We start from the raw sequence: 19,143 nt of genomic DNA on the forward strand, positions 1-19,143 counted from the left end.
AGGGAGGGGGGCGGCGCAAGCTCTGACAAATTTTGAGCTTTCCAAGACAGCCATTCAGGAAATGTATCTTTTATTTATTTTATTTTTTTCAAATCCCTTTTTTAATATTGTCAATTGAACATCTCTAGTACCACTTGATTATTTACTGCAGTCTAATGTTGTGGAAACAGTACCATTTTTCTAGATTAAAAGGTGAAAAAGTAATCCAATGTATACTTTTTATTACTTTTTAATTTTTACGTTTCACATTCAAGGAAAGGGACAGGAAGGCTTTGCCTGCCCATAACCGCAACTCTCTGAGTCAGATATATATTTTTAGACATGTTGAGCTGTGGCGCCTGTCTGCACTGTAATGAGTACCAGTGTGCTTCCTTTCTAGATATTGTTCTCCCACACCGAGAGGAGATTGAGCGCATGTCTAGTTTTAGAGATCAGCTGGGAGAAGACTGGCTGCGGTACCAGCACCACCTCAACTTGGATGCAGAAGCTTCTCCTACGATTGTCAAAGATTCAGAAACCAGCAGAATAGTCACCACCAGTATGCCTCCATCCCCAGAGGTTCTTCCTCTGCCACTTACCACATCAGAGCAGAAAGTGCCAGGCCCAGAGGACGAGGCAGAGTTAGAGACAGAATCCACATTGCAGTGGCACACTCAGCACACTGAATCCACTTTGGAAGACACTTCGGTTGACGGTCTGGTGGCGAACCAGTCCCGTTCATCTGGACTCAAAAAAGAGAGAGGCAATTCCAAGGAAGGAGAACATGAGGAAGACTTAGGAGGTAGTAATGGAAACAAGAAAGTATACTAAAAGAACTAAGTTGTTGTCAGTCAATTTATGGACTGTTTTTAACTGCAGTGGATCAGTGTTTGCCGCTTCTGGTGGGTGTGCTGTCTGCCAAAGAAGAGGAATATGAAAGCAGTCATGACAAGGGCAAAGAAGTGTTTCTGTGTGTAAAACAGAAGTATTTGCTGGAGGTACATGTGCAGTCAGGACAGGAGATTTGCCGTCTAGAACTGGACTGTCTGGCCAAGGTGGATGCCACACAGGCCGCTTGGAACCATAAGGTGAAGATGAAGTCACTTTTGTGGTTCTTGGTGTTGTTCTACCTTTTATTTATGATTGCATACACTCAAATTAAAAACATTCCTCCCAGGAGACAAAATCAATGTTTCCCGCTGTGAACATCCAGTTTGACTACATTGTGAAGGAAAAGAGGAAGAGATGCTATGTCCTTCTGGATGATGACCCTCAGAAGGCCCTTGAGGTTGTGAACACATGCACATAACCCCTTTGAGAAAAAGTAATTAGGTATTGTTGATAGTTACTTCATTCAAAATGTAACTCCGTTACCCAAACGTAGTGCGTTTCTGAACGTAACTATCTAATTGCAAATTACCATATATACTCGCATTGAAGCCGACCACCTGAAACTGCTTAAAATTGGCCACATTATAAAATAAATAGAAGAAAGCATATTTCATGTCTTGTGTAATCTTGAGTTTGCAAAAAATACTTAGTCGAGACACTAAGATTTATTCATCCATTGCTGAGTACTGTCGTAGAAGTTTGCTTTTTTTTTCCAGGCATGGTGTATTGCAAAAATGATTTTTAACATAAAAAGACAAAAAAATCAGAACACATTCACTAGAAATACTTTGCATACGTTTGCCGCATGATTTCCTGCTGGTTTGTTGTTCCTTTATAAGCTATGCCCCCTCCCTATGCGGTCTACAATTCAATACTGGTGACACAAGCAATTTTGTGCATTTAAGATGACTCCCTGATTTCAATATTTTATTTTTTAGTTGTAAATATAGCTTAGTATGTATGGGAGGGAGAATATGAGTAGGGACAAATTACTACTCCAGGGAGGTGATTAGCCTTGTGAGCCTAAGGTTAATTAATCCATCCTGAACAAAGAGGTTATTGGTATCGATTAGATGGCATTGAAATTCGTGAGCTATTTTGTATATGTCGCGGGGTATCCCTATATTGTACCATTTGAGTAACAAATGTTTATTAGTAACGTATTACAATACTAGTTACAGAGAAAAGTAATTCCGTTCCAGGAATGCGTTACTTTGTATTGTGTTACTTCCAACCAGAGCTAAGATCAGGCCCTAAAAATTTAGCCTAAACCTGGCCCAGCTCGAGCTCGACAAATTAACTTGATTTGATGGACCGAGCCCTAGCCAAACCCGAATTTTCACATTTTATTCGTGAGAAGGGACGAGGAAAGGGCTTTAAAAATCGGCCACAAGAGAGAAGGCCCGAACCCGAAAGTAATGATTGACATTTCAGGCCCGAAATAAGGATTAGGTTCGGGCCGGGGTAAGGGCCAATATCTTACCTCTACTCCCAACACTGCTTGTAGCATGTAATGTATAAACAGAATTCTTTTGTGACCAATTTGTGTCATCGTACCCTTGACCAGGATCTGGTTGGTGTGCTGGCACCTATGGCAGAGGCCAAACGCCTTCGTGAAGCGGGACTTGTAGGATGTGTTCGTTTGCAGTGCCTACGTTGCGGGTCAGAGTTCACAAAAGCTGGAGGCCAAGCAAGGCGCACAAGGGCCACGATGCTGCCACAGGGCGGAGAGGAGCATGACGGCACGGAATGCGATGTAGGTGACAAAGGTGAGTGGTATAAAGGAGCAAGATTGGTCATGCTGTGGCAGTACTCAAGCTCCTCAAACTTCTTTTGTTGATATTTCATAATCTACAGATGACAGATAACATTTTGGTGATTTTTTTTCCAAGGTTGACGCAAAAGACTTGCACCGGCACGCACACCGTAGTTTGTTTTTAAGATTGTTTCACAAGAAGCATGTGACTAGTTTGGTGAAAGAAGGTGTTTCTCTTTTTTCTCTTTTTTAACATTTTTCTCTTGTTTTGGCATTTTTTGCACATTCATTCAAAAAAGACCCAAAAGTTGAGAGACTTGTTTTTACAGTAGCAGCATCAAATTTATTTTGAAATGATAATTAAAGCAAAATAAAAATGTAAAGTTCAATATGTCTAGCTCAGATTTTTTTTTTAAAATTAAATTTGATAAGTATCTTGAAAAATGATATAAATACACGATAAAGTAATGAAAAATGTATTCGAATGTTGGGGACACAGAGGACAAGAGTAGTAACAAATCTATACATTTTCATTAGTGTTACTGTTTTTTTGATAATTTTATATATATTCTCATTATTTTTTAACATTTTTGTGTGGCAGGTAATATGTTAGTCACTAAAAGTAATTATTTTTCTTTAATTATGTTGATAATGTACACACTTGTTATCTGTGATTAATTATTGCAGCTAACAACACTAAAATAAAACCAAGTTAGAGCTTATCTCTACAGTTGTGTCCTCCTGTCACTGCCTAATCAGACAGTCTTATTCTTTACAAATGAAAGTATAAATCATTCTCTATTACGTCCTTTTTTTATAGGAAATAATTGTCCAGAATGCGGAAGTGACCACTTGATCCAGCTTTTTGGCCAGTCGTTTCCTTACAGCAGTACACCAACCCAACATCCAACTGAAAGCACTGCAGAAATAAAGGTTCCATCAATTACCATATTTTACTGGAGTATAAGACACTTCTAAGGTTGTTGAATATATGTTTTGTGCTTGGAGTGGTACCAGGGGACTGGTGTAGTTCATGTGTGGTTCCTTTGTACAAAGAAAAGGGTGACAGGCTGGTGTGTAGTAATTCAAGATGTAAAAGGCTGTTTAGTGTTGTGAGAAAGCTTTATGGCAGGTTTTTATTAGGAAGAATAAGGGATAAGATGGAAGGAGTGGTTGGGGGGGAACAGTGTGGGTTTAGAAGAGACAGGGGATGTACAGATCATATTTTTGCAGTAAGGCAGTTATGCGAAAAGTTTATAGTGAAAGGAAAAGAGGTGTATTGGGCATTTGCGGATTTTGCAAAAACCTTTGACTGAATAAATTGGGAAGCATTGTGGCAAGTGTTGGAGTGAGTGGCAGGTAGAGTTGTGCAAAGCTTGTACGAGGATAGAAGAGCTTGTGTGATGGGGAGTGATGAAAGTGAGCGAGTCGTTTCCCGGTAAGATTGAGTCTGAGGAAAAGGTGTGTCGTGTTATCATGGATGTTCAATAAGTATATGGATTGTGAGGTGCCTGTAAGAGCAGGGAGAGCATATATAGTGTTTGATGGTGTGTTGCCTGTAAGTCAGCTGTTGTTTGCAGATGACACTGCTTTGGTGACTGACTCTGCAGCAGAACTGGGTGCTTTGGTAGTTGAGTTTGATAGTGTTTAAGAGAAGGAAGCTTAAGGGGAATGCAGACAAGAGTAAGGTAATGAGGTGTTCGAGGGGTGGTGAGGTAGGTGGATTAGAGATTTTGTTGAATGGTGTAAAGTTGCAAATTAGTTGTATATCCCTGTGTACCCTGATACTGGCTGGCAATCATTTGAGGGTGTCCGCTGCTCACTGCCCCAAAGACAGCTGGGTTGGGCTCCTCCCTCACGACCCTAATGAGAATAAGCGTTGTAGGAAAAAAAATCCGGTACGGCTTATAGTGTGGAAAATGCGGTACATATTTATTTTCCTAAACTTTTCACAGTACTTATCTAAAATGTTGCTCCCTCCAACAGTTGAGCTCAAGTATCAGCAGTACTTTGGGAGAAACGGCATTTCCGGCCGTCACAGAGGACCTGGCTTTGAACCCCGCACAGGGAGGCTTATTCTACGTTGGAGAGAAAGATGCTGACTCTTTATCCTTGTCCTACAATGCTGATTGCCAGAGTAAGGAGGATTTGGCTGGCAGCTACAGCTACACTGCTTTCTGCGCAATTCCGCCTGCTATCCAGAATTTAGGAAGTGCCACTGGTTTGTGCTTGTTATCCTTCTATTTATTTACAATTGATTATTGATATTCTATCTACCCTGGTCATACCCTCGTTATCCTTAATAGTGCTGAAGGCTCGGTTAGGATTTATCTGCATTCCTTTTTGATATAATATAAATATATAACCGGAAAGTAAACAGTCAAGTTCTGCTGACCATCAGTTGTATCTGTTGGCAGATAATTTTGCTGCTTTTGAAGTGATATCTTACCTTTTTTTCTTGTAAAATATAAATAATAGATATAATTAAAAAAACAAATCTCTTAAAATGTGAAAGGAAAAAACAAAAATTGATCATTGGATAAATTATTTTGCTAATTTTTAGTATTGTTTTTATACTTATGCAGTTACTTAAAAAGTAAAAATTAGCTGCTGACACACGATTCTAAAATATTTGTCTTAACTTTTAACTGTTTAAATCAGGGGTCCCAAATTCAATTTACTTGGGGGCCAGCAGAGCTAGGATCTGTTTAAGGTTGGGGAAAATTGGATTTTCCTCAAAAAAGCTTAGATAAATAACATTCCATTGTTCTCAAATATAATTTTTAAATAATTTGGTACACAAGTTAATATTCAAAAACAAAAAACACATCAAGAATGAATATGAACCATCCATCCATCCATTTTCTGCACTGCTTATCCTCACTAGGGTCACGGGGAGCGCTGAAGCCCATTCCAGCTATCTTCGGGCAATGGGCGGGGGACACCCTGAACTGTTTGCTGGCCAGTCGCAAGGCACACAAAAACATACAACCAATCATGCGCTCATTAACACCAAGGGACAATTTGGACATTGTCTACAATTTTGTTACAGTAACTAAAGAATACACTAAAATAATGAATCAATACTGCAAATAATTTTCCAAATTACAACCTTTTCTTATTTTACAGGAAAAACAAATAAAAATCTTGTTTAAATTAGTGGTAAAGTAGCAAAACAATTGACAGCATTCTTTTCATTTCCCCCCCCTGGAATAAATATTGGCCAGATGAGCTAGAAGCATTTTTTGAACAATTATATTCCCCTTTAATTTCCAACTAGACAAACTTCAGGTAAAAACAAGAAAAACATTTTTTAGTTGAATAATGTGAAAAATACTGAAACAATTTTTCAACTTTTTACTTGATATCACACTACTGTGAAGAAATCTTTCACATTGTATGTGGTAGATTTCAGGAGGTAACAGTATAACAAGCCACACTGTTAAGTGTGTTAGACTGAAACGGCTCTCCCCAGGTGACTTAGACCTGCTAAGCAAAGCCTTTGAGGCTGTCGACCACCGGTTGAAGCTTTTCTTGGATGTGGACGTCTTTGAAGAGGAAGAGGAAATCTGTTGTTTTTTACAGGTAAGAAACTGGAGTATATACATCAATAAAACGAGTGATGTTTCTAAAAGATGAATTTTTCTTTTGTGCTAAGACCTCACTTGTGAGATTTGGAGAGCCAGAAGAATTTCCAGCTTTGGTGGTGGTGTCAGACATGAGAATCTATGTTCTTGAAGTGATGTCAAGAACTGAGTGAGTGGCTGAGTAACTTAGCAATGTTCAACTGTTGAACATGAGCTGAAAGCACATTTTTTTCCTCTTGAAAGATAGGGTTCAAGCTTTCTTTTAAAGTGCCCTATGCCTATATAGCTGCAGAGTTAAGATTTCTGTTTACCCTCTAAAATGAGTCCAAATGGCAAAAATTGGCTGTAAACTATGAACTATGAAATCGGAACTTCCCATTTGAGAGAAACGTGTGGCAGTGAATGAGTTTTAATACCGTAAATTCCGGACTATTGGGCGCACCTGATTGTAAGCCGCACCCACCACATTTAAGAGGATAGCCGCATTTGTACTTACACAAGCAGCACTTGTACATAAACCGCATGCGCCCACATTAGAATATGTAATACAATCACAAAATTAACCCGAATTTGAGTCCCGCGATTGTAACTGAATATAAAGTATACAGTCCAAAAACCACAGCCGGCAAAAAGAACGGAAAACGATACCGGTACCTGAGGTTGTTGTCGAAATGTTGGAGAAATTGGAGGTTCGATAATCGAGAGAAAAGTCTTCTCATATGTGGATAAGGATGGGCAGGAGCCAGCCGCGTGGAGGGAGATACAACTTTATTGATTCGTCAATGAAGATCTCACAGAGCTAGGAACATGACAATGTATTTAAAGCTGGTAGTGACGATTAGGCTTCGATTGAGTACACCCCAAAAGGCGGTCCTGTATCACGTATCAAGTACAGAGCGTCCCGTCCCTTGCACGCTATCTTCAAGGAAACTTAATGTCTGCCAAGAGTATCTTCAAGGATGTCTACCCGACCGTTTCCCACTACTGTAAGCAAGTCTTTCTAAATTTCTACATGTATGCAAATCTATTCTACATTTGCAAGTGTATTTACCACAACATATCCCCCCTTTTTTTTTTTTTTCTTCTGTTACCTTATCCCCCCTTTTGGGAGTTTATACTCCCATTCTGAACAGAAATTAAAATCAAAAATGAATACAGGGTAGTGGTAAAGTATTACAAATCATAGACATCAATACACGGACAGAGTTTACGCGAATCGAAAATAAAATAAAATTCTGGCGGTCAGCCTGCTGTGATCATTCTAACTTTCATTGTTCATGTCTCATTTACAAAAACCCCCAACACTCCAAACATCTGACCCATGCACTAACCCCCCCTTCATTTATCTTTATCCGTACATACTGGATTATACACGTGGACCGTCGACGGTTGATCGGTACGTGATAAAGGTAAATGAATAATTGAACTGATAAGTGATAACAAATTTTGGTAACAGTCGCCGATACATTTCAAGATGAGTGCATGACTGGATAGTGATACAGCATACACATCGGCCTTTGGCCTGACCCCCGTGAACAATTTGAAGACCATGCAATGTCGTATTCGTCAACGGGTGTCGTGAAGTCAGATGTTGGAGTGAGCGTCCATCCCAGCAGGCATCACGCTCAGTTTCCATGCAGCCAAAAACCCGGAAGCGACGATGCATCCTGACCATCCCAGACAGCAGCTTGCTCCCCGGCAGTGTGACATACCAACAAAAGAATCACAATCAGAAACCAATATATTTGTTGCTGTTATTCCTAGTGCTATATAGTGTGTTACGTGTTTAACAGTAGTGCTAATTGATATTGTTATTAGTGCAGATCATCATTTGTGTCTCTTTCCGCAGATGCTCCATTATTTAATGTAATGTAGACTGACTGTTAATGTTGCCAGATAAAATTCAAGGCGTTGAATTTAGTTGAGTCATCTGTTCTTCCTCACTAAGGAATAGGCTTGGATATTTAATCACTAACTGTGCTCATTGAGCTTCTGCCACCCTAGTATTAGCCACTACTGTCATTTGTTCTCCAAAAGTCTTAAGAATTCCTCTTTTAAGAATAGGTATGGCACAGAAACACAACAAACACATAATTATTACGACAGTTAGTACAAAAATTTCCCCCTTCCCAGTACCCAAATGTAGACGAGAACCAATCAAAAGAGATACTGTTCTTTTCAGTATTTACTGTCACTTCATTGCTCAACTCACGAATTTTCGACATTGCTTTTGTGAAGCTTCCTGCTGCGGCTGTGTTTAAAGGTATATAAGTACAGCATTCCTCCTTTATCATATGACACACGCCTCCTTTACTGGCTAAGAGAAAATCGAGGGCCTGACGTTTCTGCCAGGCCATCCTAGATGTCTCATGTAATTGCTCTCCTACTGCACTAAAGGCCTCGTTAATGTAATTAATAAACGTTGTTGGTTGTAATAAATGTAATTAATCCATTCTGCGTTCTTATTCGGAGTTATCCAGATAAACATTGATTCTAATCCAGACTTAATTTCATTCCTAACTTTAAATTCCTCTGGAATTCCTCTCGGTTGTCCGATGGTATCTAGCTATACACGTCCACCCGGAATATATGTTCTCTTTACTGCGGCCAATTGTCAACAAAAATATTTCATTCAATTACCTTTTCCCCTTTACATTCCTTCCTTTTGTCACTTGCATGTCCCCCTCTTCTCTTTTCCTCAATGCCTACTATCTCTTCCCCTTTTTACCTTCTTTTACTAATTTTTATCTTTCTGTATTTGTAACTTCCTTACTTGCTCTGCCAACAATCCATTTTCCACATAACTTTCCCTTCTCCTACGCCCTCTAACACTTTAGCCCATGGGAAATTGACATATAACCATCTCACTTATTTATTTATTTATTTTTTATTTATTTATTTTTTATTTTTCTTTCCAAACCAATTCAATCTATTATCTTAGCTTCACCTACTTAATGTGAAAATGACGTGCATTGATCTACAATGATTCATCTTACTCATTTTTATTCGACTCAATGAATTTTTCCTCCATATTCAATGAAAAGAAAGAATTTACTCACGCTATTCCACTACTTTCGTATAACAATGCTCCCATCTCAAATTAATCCATTCCAATTCACTCAATTGGATTTTTCCTCGTCTTCACATTCCTTAATTTTACAATTTTGAACTGAAAACCGGAATAGGTTAACTTTTTCTTTTTGATATTATTCTATCCATTCTTGGTGTTATTCTGGCATTAACATAATCTAAAGCACCTAAAATAACCAAACATAATTTTTCTAGACTTTTCACCCCTAAATTCATCGTCTTCCAACTGAAAAAACATTTATTATTCTGGGAACTCCATAGGCTCTCGGACGTTATGTTGCACACCCTTAGCGTCAAAACGATTTCTAAAAAAAAACGAACGTTTTCGATTCCTAACGAGACGTGCTATCGGTTCTATCTAAAACAATACATTTTAAACCGTCTTCCTCTTTAAAAACGTTTTTCTCGTCTCAATGAGTACTGTATTGTTCCCTTTTTCCTTTTCCTTCGATATTTTTCTGTTAATCCTTTCAGTTACGTGGGCCGATTAAACGCTGGACAACCATATAGACAAGAAAGATAAGAATACAGGAAAGAATACAAACACTTACAACATTGAACAAACATAAAACAAGACAGATGGCCCACAAAAATTTAAGTTATTTAGTCAAATTAAGTCAGTGTACATTGAGGCCATGCGCCTACACAACTACCGAGTTAGGGTTATGGTTTTCCTCTCCCACACAATTTCCCGAATTTTACGTACTGGCCGTGCACTCATTTTTGGCCGTCGGCGTTGTAACCTCACTCTTCAGTGCTGTCGCCGTGGGTGTAGGTTTTTCTGGACTTTGGTGTGTCGGTACCCTTCTCGCCTGTATCGTCACATTAAGGTTTAGCATATTATCCGTCACTTTAGTCTGTACTGTCGTTAACACATTTGGTTTCTGGTAGTCCATCGGCACTCCGACTGGTTGCACGTCTTTATATTTATTTTAAGTGAAAATCAAAATCCCCACTATAAGATGCCCTATCCATTTTGAGCATTCTATCCCAAAATTCTAACTAGAAGATAAACAATTTATTTTTTAAATTGTCAGTTCTAAATTTCAAATTTTGCTTTTTCACTAAATACAATCACTGGATCAGTTTAACCATTATCCTTGTCAGAATCATTTACCCTGATTTGAGTGTTTGAGTGTTCTCTTTTGTAGATTGATCACATCCGAGAAAAAATTTGTATGCACTTTTTATTTGCATTTTCTTTTGATTTTCAACGTGTTATCTTGCTGTTGGCCATTCCCCTCGAGGCAGATGACCAGGATAGATTGTTAAATTGTCAATTTAACCCAAGAAAAGACGTTTTTATTGTTATGATTCACTCTTTGTTCTGCCTTTTATAAAAATCATAACCTATATATGATCTTTTCAGTAAGTAAATTTGTTCAAAATAACAGTATTTTGCAAAGAAAGCAGGTAATTCACGCTCAAAGTGAATGATTTTGCCAAAAATGAAAAATACCATCCCAAAATGTTCTCAATGTGGGCGATTTGCTAATGGTGAATGGTTATCTTAATTGATTTTTGTTAATCAATTTGACAAACATTGCAAATTTTGTGATATTACAACATTTCTTCTGTGTAATATTTTTCTATCCGTCCAAATTTCGTAATTTGAATCTCAAAAAACAGTTATATGGAGAGCTTATTCAGAAGACAATTTTTCATCAATTTCGGAAAAAACTAGGTTTTAACTTATTTTTACGGAATGTCTCAACTTCCCCCCTGAGTTAAAACCTAAGTTCACAATCTATGTCTCTCTTTCGTCTGACTCATCCCACAATACTCGGAATTTCAGTAATTCAAACTTGTCTTCTATCGCAATTGCACTATTTATACACGTCCTTCTACTCAATCAAGGAAGCAAGGTTTAGGGCGCTCTGAGGAGAGGGATGACTGAGTATGGGCGCCAAGAGTGGACTGAGAGTGTGATCGTGGCCACTGTGTTGTGCGGTGCAGAGACGATTCAGTTTTATTAAGACGACAGCAGTGTGCGTGTGTGTGTGTCGTCGTATCGATACTAATAACTAAATGGAGTGGAATGGAACTATGAAGACTATAACATCAGACCAAACGAGACGTCACGCTCTATAGAGAATTTATCGACCTATTTCATCATCGCCTACAATCTGCTCAAAATTTTTTTTCCAACATTCTGCTTCTTAAAAAGAACCTAAAAAGAAATCCGTCATTAAAAGCGCAATTAACCACCAGTCCATCGTCCCAAAAACAATGGTTCTAAGTCAACGGTGGGCAAACTTTTGGCGTCACGAGCCTGGGGACACATCCAGTTTTTCTCATTTACAGTTACGATGTTATATTTCATTATATTTATTTCATGTTTATCTATTTTGTGTATATGTATGAACCCCTACTGAACACCAGCATACCTTCAGGGCAATTGCAGTTGATTCAACAAGGTTCGTTTGCTTTCGGAACGGACTAATCCCGTTTCAATCCAATTGATTCAAATTGATAATGTGTTTCGATTTACAATAGTTTCATCATTCCATATTTACTGCTAGAACCAATTAAACTTATAAGTAGAGGTACAACTGTGTTATTGTAGTTGTGCACGTATGTAGTATTTCTGTCATGTCCAGCATGGTCGCCGTGGCGACCGTCTAATTTGCGAGTGTCCTTCTTAAGGGCTTGCCCGTTCTGAGTAAAAGCCTGTTTTATGAGTATTCCTAGTCTGAGTTCCTGTTTGCCTGTAAGCCAGTTGCTGCTTTGTTTATTCCCTAAGCGTTGGACAACTTTGCTGAATAAAGTAACTGGTCGTTAAGCGATTGAGTTCTGGTCCGCTCTGCACTTAACTCAAACATTCCTGCAGTAGTATCTTATAATATTTACAAAATAAGATTCTGTAATATTTTCGAAGTCTGTTGTAGTATTTTTGAAGGATTTTTTTAGTAGCGCTAGTATTAATGCTGTTGTAGTTTTGTAGCAGTATTCTTGCAGAATTTCTGTAGTTGGTCTTTTTAGAATTATAGCCGTACCATATACTATGTCCCGTTTTCCAAGCTCTATATTCCGTTTTCTAGTAATTTCATAGAATTTCTGTAGTAGGATTTACATTATCGTAATACTTTACCATCCCATTTCTTGTTCTCCTTTGGTTTACTGCACATGAATGGCTGGATTAAACCCTAGAGGTTTAATTCTGACCCAATTGTGGAAAAATGTATTTGATAATGTTACTTCCGGCGCCGTCACGAATGGCAGCCACTCCAGCAGCTCCCGTGTTATTTTCGCTACTTTTGTGATTTATTTGTTTATTTATTTTTGTTTACTTTATCAGTGCCTTGCAACACTTGGATTACTTTCTATCCTATGGATATGGGTTTCAACTCGCAAAAATACGTACATTAAACAACACCACCTACATTGGACATTACCGAATCTTACTGCAATATGTATTCTGTGTAGCACTATTTAGTTACTCTATATAACATGCTAAAGTGGGCATTTGCACGTCACACTGGGTATTTGTATATTGTATTCTTTTGGCTTTATTATTGTATTGTTCTCAGCTCAGGGATGCTGCTGGAAATGTGAATTTCCCTCAGGGGATGAGTAAAGTATCTATCTATCTATCTATCTATCTGATTAATTCGTTCACCCCTGTGCTCAGCATCTTTTTCTATAATAAAATTTTATGTATTGCGTGGTACGTATCTTCTTATTCTAAAGCAAAACAACATGTTATGTCTATGTTTATTTGCCTTCAATTAGATATTGATCCTTTTAATAATTTCCTTTTATTTTCATAGCTTATCTATAAAAATACTGTTATATGTTTTGCACAATGCCGACAACTTTTTTTGCACTACAATGACTATTTTTCACCAAATGCATATTTACACAAACCTCAACTGTATGTAACATTTTAAATGCACATTCTTGTGTAAATATTGTATTAATTATAACTATAACCTTATCTCTTCCGAACCTTTACCTAACTCTGAAGATGGAGTGTCATGCCAAATTTAATTGTCAGTTACAATATGTGAACCCGTTTTGTAACTATGTCCGTAAAGGTATATTCCATTCCATCATAAATGGTCTGGATTTATATAGTGCTTTTCAAGACCCTGGGGAACTCCAAAAACACTACCTAATGTGTTGTTTTTCATACTTTTGTCTCAAGTTTTTCATACCCAATTTTCAGCAAATTATCCTTATTTAAATAACTTATGTTGTATGTTTGTCTTAAGAGAGCCAGCTCATAAATGCCCATCTTGCACTTAACTTGGTATTTAGTTCTGTAGTTATTTATTTTTTTATTTATTTTTAATTGATGTAGTGTACTATGTCTTTGTTTTAAAGTACTATATTGAATCGTTAGTTTTGTGATATTGTTTAGTATACCTCTAGGGGCATTTCTCTATTACCGTATTACTGTCGTAGTATTTCTACGGTACTTTCATTCAGCGATTTTAATTTTCACTGTGTGACGTTTTGAGTGTCGAGCGACTTAAAATTCGACTCCCTCCCGCCGTCACTTATGAGTGCTGAGGCTCATTTTGTCTGTCATTCTGTCTCAAATTATTGATTCAAAACCTGATGCAAGCCAAGTTATTTTGTGAAAATTTCAAAAATTCCTACAACTGAAGATACTTACGTATTTACTTTTAGCACAGGCGCTGGGCAATGGAGTAAAAGTGCGCATGTCCTGTTTATAGTTCCTAACACTTACCCAATCACAACGTTTGAGTTTCTTTGCTACAGCTTCTGGATAAAACGTTCGTTCTCGGTTAAGGTTTTTTCCTGCGAGTTTTTATTAGAAATGTCTTGATAGTGAACCTAAATCGTTTAGTTAGCTTTCTTATAAAGTATTTTTAGCAATTTGCATCCAAAACAGGGACTGCTGGTGTGACTACGTGACTGTAAACTAGAGTTACTGGAGTTTTCCATAACATGAGCATCACCTAGAGGCAGTGGATAATAGTGCTTATGTGGGCACTGTGACTCTCCTATTCATCCTGTCAAGCACTTTTATTTCGGTTGCACTCCACAGTGCAAAGACATCTTGGGGTCGATTTATACACACTGTCCCTTTAAAAGATTTCGAGTGCATGTTTCTTATGGCACCATATTTTAAACATTATATTTTACACATTTTCGTCATATCTCACATTTTTTCTCTTTTCCTGTAATATTTTTAATTTTGGTACTTTCGAGCTTCCATACCTCAGGGCCATTGAGCCCTTCATGAGGTAAAATGTACTTGTACTTTCCAAATCCTCAACCGTTTTGGCATGTTATACAGTAGTGTCACACTTAACCGGGCCGCTGTCTCTAGGATGCGTCGTGGTCTGCAACTGCAGCGTCGCTCTTTGGATCTCCGGTTGCACTTTCGGACCCGCAATTTCCATTCGCCGCTGCGATTTCTCGAGCTCTGCTCCTAGTAACAATCATATCAGACAATTTATTAAGACACACAGCTTTGTCATCCACATTTTGTTTTCCTAATTTTAACGTTACTGCCCCGTTGATCTTGCTTGGTCCCGTTGACGGTGGCAGCGTGAGCCGTGGTACCGCGGTTCAGATGGTACCATTTTGAGCTGCCCTCGACCTGGACTGCGGCCAGCGTTGCCCTCACGACGGTGTACGGTCCCTCACGCCTCGGATGGTTCCTCTTTCGTTGAAACCTTGATGTAGACGAGATCCCCTGGGACGTCTTTTCAAATGGTTGTTCGACCCTGGACCCTTGTCTCTTAACCAGCCAGTAGATGACAGCCGTCAATTGTCCCATTCAGTCTCTCAGTTCAGTTTGTAGTTGCTCAAGTGGCCGTCCCTTGTATGGACCTCCCAGATGCGGCGCTGGTCTGCCTGTTAGCATTTCATGCGGTGTTAAATGCGTGATCCAATGAGTTTGCATGCGATAACTCATCAGCGCTAACTGTAGCGCATCCCCTCAGTTGAGCCTAGTACTCACAAAGATCTTGTTTATCTTTGATTTTAATATTCCATTTACTCTTTTCCATTATTATTCCCTCCGTCTACCGTGGCCTGTAAATACGGAGACTTACACCCTCATTTCTCCAGCTATTTCACACCCCCCCCCTTTGCATAATATTTTTAAATTGTGCACTTGTATCTGATATAAAGTCAAAGGCATTCCCCTGTTACCTATTCTCCTTAATAATCCTCCTGATGCTCCTGCATCTGGAGACACATCACCGTTTTCCTGGAAAGCAGATTCAAAATACAATTTTAGCAGTATTCCTGTGTTAAAAATAAAATAATTCACAATCCAAACGTATCAATATTCCTCAGATTTGTAAACACTACGTCAATCAACAAGATTCTAGCGTGATTCAATGCAGACTCGTGTTGTTCGTTATCACCGCCCCGTCGACGGCCTTGGCCGTCTGGCTCAGGCCATTGTGACGTTCCACTCGCAATACGCTGCAGGAATGTGCCATGAGCTTTATCAGTGCCACACTGACCTTGGTGCCCAGTTGTCTACCTCTTTCTCCTCGAAACTGGCTGCAATCAGTTCAGATTGCCCCCTGCTCACTGTTTGAGGACAGCCTGGATGTGCTCCAGTGTCCCCACGACCCTGCTGTAGACAAGCGGCGCAGACAACGGACGAGTGAACGTCTTTGTTTGTTCTTTGCTTGTTTTTCTTTCCATCTTCAGCCTTTTTCAACAGTGCGTCTGACTTCCGAATCCTGTTAAATCGGTCATGTTTACAAACTCGGATGTTTAGTCTAGGTTAAATGACCATGAATACATCACCTTAGCAATTAAATTCTTAAATTTTTCATGGTCTTCCTCAAGATCGAGTAATCTGCTCCTCATTGTCTTTTGAAAATGCTTGCCAAATTGTTTCCTCAATTTACCCAAACTATACTTATCACGTTTATCGGAACAAGATCTCACAAATCAAAAGGCCACACGCAAACGGAGCACTTGACGAACTAAGTAATCCCTCCACTTTTTTTTTATTTTCCATACAGTAAAGGAGCGAAAGACGGGGGAAAGACGGGGGTGGGGGGAGGTGATCGGAGCGGGAATACACACGGTTGAGCTCAACTCACACAGAGCGAAAGACGTGGGAAAGACGGGGGTGGGGTGGGGGTGAGCTTTGGGGGCGAGAATAACCCACAAAAAGCAAGACACTTTAACGCACATACAAGACCGTAAAATGTAGAATAAGCAGTCACTCCATCATTCATCCATGCTTCCTTAACTCCTCTCCCAACGCCAAACAAAACAAAAAACAGTTAAGTATAAATCACCCGCGCACTCTCACTCAGGCGGCCGGGGGAGAAACCGAACCGAACAGAACACACATCCACAGACAGAGAGACACACGCACAATTATCGCCAGCTGGCACACACACCAACATTTCCGAATGAGACATCTCCCAGACTGAAAACATGTCAGCAATTCTCACACATTCTTTGTATCGCTTGTTTCTATGCGAATATATCTTAATAATACAACATCTGATTACTGCTCATTTTTCTAACGTCGGTATAACCTTTCAGATTGTAGAAAATGGCGAGGTTCCATGCACCACACTTTTCCTCAAGTGCAAGGTTACATGTCCGACTCCCAATCATCAATCGACTAGGGAAACACATAAAACATGTCCCGTATTAACCATATATAGATCGTCTACTCTCGAACTGTCACTTAAGCAAATGATGACGTCTTATCACAGCTTCACACAGATCTCAAGACAATCATAAATATACAAATACCGACGCCGCTGCAACCTCTTATCCAGGTTAAATTAGCCTTTTCCCTTTTTCAAGCAGCCTATGTCCCACAACAAACAGGACTCTGTGAGCTCAGAATCCCGTCGGACATAAAAATCACAACTCAGTCTATATATCTCATCCGTCCGAACTTGGGCCTGACTATAGACGGAAAATTCCACGTGCACGCATTTTCATAATTTAGCTCCGACGTCACAGGCTCCCGTCCTCCCACGAATCTCGACAAGCAAACCGAAATAAGGAGAGAAAAAGCTTTCCTTACCTCACTCGCTCATTTGAGACCGTTCCACTGAGAAGTCTTTTCCCTTTTCTGTTTATTTAAGTGCCAAATCCACGTTTTTGGGCGCCATTTAAATGTTGTCGAAATGTTGGAGAAATTGGAGGTTCGATAATCGAGAGAAAAGTCTTCTCATATGTGGATAAGGATGGGCAGGGGCCAGCCGCGTGGAGGGAGATACAACTTTATTGATTCGTCAATGAAGATCTCACAGAGCTAGGAACATGACAATGTATTTAAAGCTGGTAGTGACGATTAGGCTTCGATTGAGTACACCCCAAAAGGCGGTCCTGTATCACGTATCAAGTACAGAGCGTCCCGTCCCTTGCACGCTATCTTCAAGGAAACTTAATGTCTGCCAAGAGTATCTTCAAGGATGTCTACCCGACCGTTTCCCACTACTGTAAGCAAGTCTTTCTAAATTTCTACATGTATGCAAATCTATTCTACATTTGCAAGTGTATTTACCACAACAAGGTTTGATGCAGACCTGCAGAGTCCGGGTCCCATTGAAAATAATCCAAGGGGAAAAAAAGTATATTTTCAAAGGTAAGGGTGGGAAAAATATATATCCACTATTGTCCGCTGCGTCCACAAACACGTCTCACCTTTACTCCACTTCCCATCAGCCCCCGTTGTTTTCGCCCCCTCTTTTTGATTCGCCTGTGGAAAAAACTTATCAGAATAAGTCTCTAAAATAAATACATTACAAAAATATACAGTTGCAAATACATATTATACATGGTTACACATATTTACAAAAAAAGACTGTACACCAAGAGAGTTTTCAAAGCTTTAATAATGATATTATAACTTTCATCCCAAACCGTGCCTCTGAAGGGTAGCAAAACGCTACTAGGAACACGCTCGCAACTCAGTAACCGGGTCTGTTAAAAAAAATATACAGTACTTGTAGAAATCACGGTAAACCGTCCTCATCTTCCTCCTTATAGCTGACGCCATCAAAGTCGTCTTACCCAGTATGGGAAAGAGAGAGTCGTCTTACCCAGTATGGGAAAGAGACTTTGTCATATAGACATCGCCCCACGCTCGCAAAGTAAAGTTTACGTGCAGTAGCTCTGTTTCCTTCTTTATCGGACTGCTCGATTGCTTTTAGCTTTAAAGCTGCGTCATGTGCCTTTCTTATTGCAATTTACATGGTGAGGATATGTACGCTAATTTAAATTCTGCACAAGCTAAGAAGTTGCAGTCTTCCTCGGCGCATATATTCCGCCGGTCTAAATCTTACCTTTTGTACTCGAGTGCCGCTGGTGGCTGTTAGAAAAATTACATTCAGTGCATCCGGAAAGTATTCACAGCGCTTCACTTTTTCCACATTTTGTTATGTTACAGCCTCATTCCAAATTGTTTTAATTTAATCTCTTATCTCAAAATTCTACACAAAATACTCCATTATGACAATGTGAAAAAGTTTTTTTTTTTTTACTTTTTTTGAATTTATTAAAAATAGAAAACTTGCATATTCACAGCCTTTGCCATGAAGCTCAAAATTGAGCTCAGGTGCATCTTTTTTCCACTGATCATCCTTGAGATCTTTCTACAGCTTAATTGGAGTCCACCTGCAGTAAATTCAGTTGATTTGACATGATTTGGAAAGGCACACACCTGTCTATTTAAGGTCCCACAGTTGAGTGTGCATGTCAGAGCACGAACACCAAGCATGAAGTCAAAAGAACTGTCTGTAGACCTGCGAGACCAGATTGAGGCACAAATCTGGGTGAAGGATACAGAAAAATGTCTGCTGCTTTGAAGGTCCCAATGAGCACAGTGGCCTCCATTATTCGTAAATGGAAGACACTTGGAACCAC

The 19,143-nt window shown here is 39.3% G+C and overlaps 1 protein-coding gene across 2 annotated transcripts in view; it reads left to right on the top strand.

The window, feature by feature from the left end:
* The window catches only part of stk11ip (serine/threonine kinase 11 interacting protein), a 35,241-nt gene that overhangs the window by 8,788 nt on the left and 7,310 nt on the right, over window positions 1-19,143 (top strand). The window contains exons 13-20 of one of the 2 annotated variants that reach the window (XM_088332576.1): window positions 380-781; window positions 859-1,067; window positions 1,157-1,267; window positions 2,438-2,639; window positions 3,447-3,559; window positions 4,613-4,847; window positions 6,102-6,211; window positions 6,285-6,382. In XM_088332576.1, the coding sequence (XP_088188702.1) occupies window positions 380-781; window positions 859-1,067; window positions 1,157-1,267; window positions 2,438-2,639; window positions 3,447-3,559; window positions 4,613-4,847; window positions 6,102-6,211; window positions 6,285-6,382 (1,480 nt within the window). The remainder of the gene's footprint in view (window positions 1-379; window positions 782-858; window positions 1,068-1,156; window positions 1,268-2,437; window positions 2,640-3,446; window positions 3,560-4,612; window positions 4,848-6,101; window positions 6,212-6,284; window positions 6,383-19,143) is intronic. The other variant, XM_088332577.1, reaches the window with a different exon arrangement.

Source organism: Urocampus carinirostris, chromosome 3 (assembly GCF_059441175.1).
Source record: "Urocampus carinirostris isolate Australia breed hairy pipefish chromosome 3, RoL_Ucar_1.0, whole genome shotgun sequence".
In the NCBI taxonomy this organism is placed as follows: Eukaryota; Metazoa; Chordata; class Actinopteri; order Syngnathiformes; family Syngnathidae; genus Urocampus; species Urocampus carinirostris.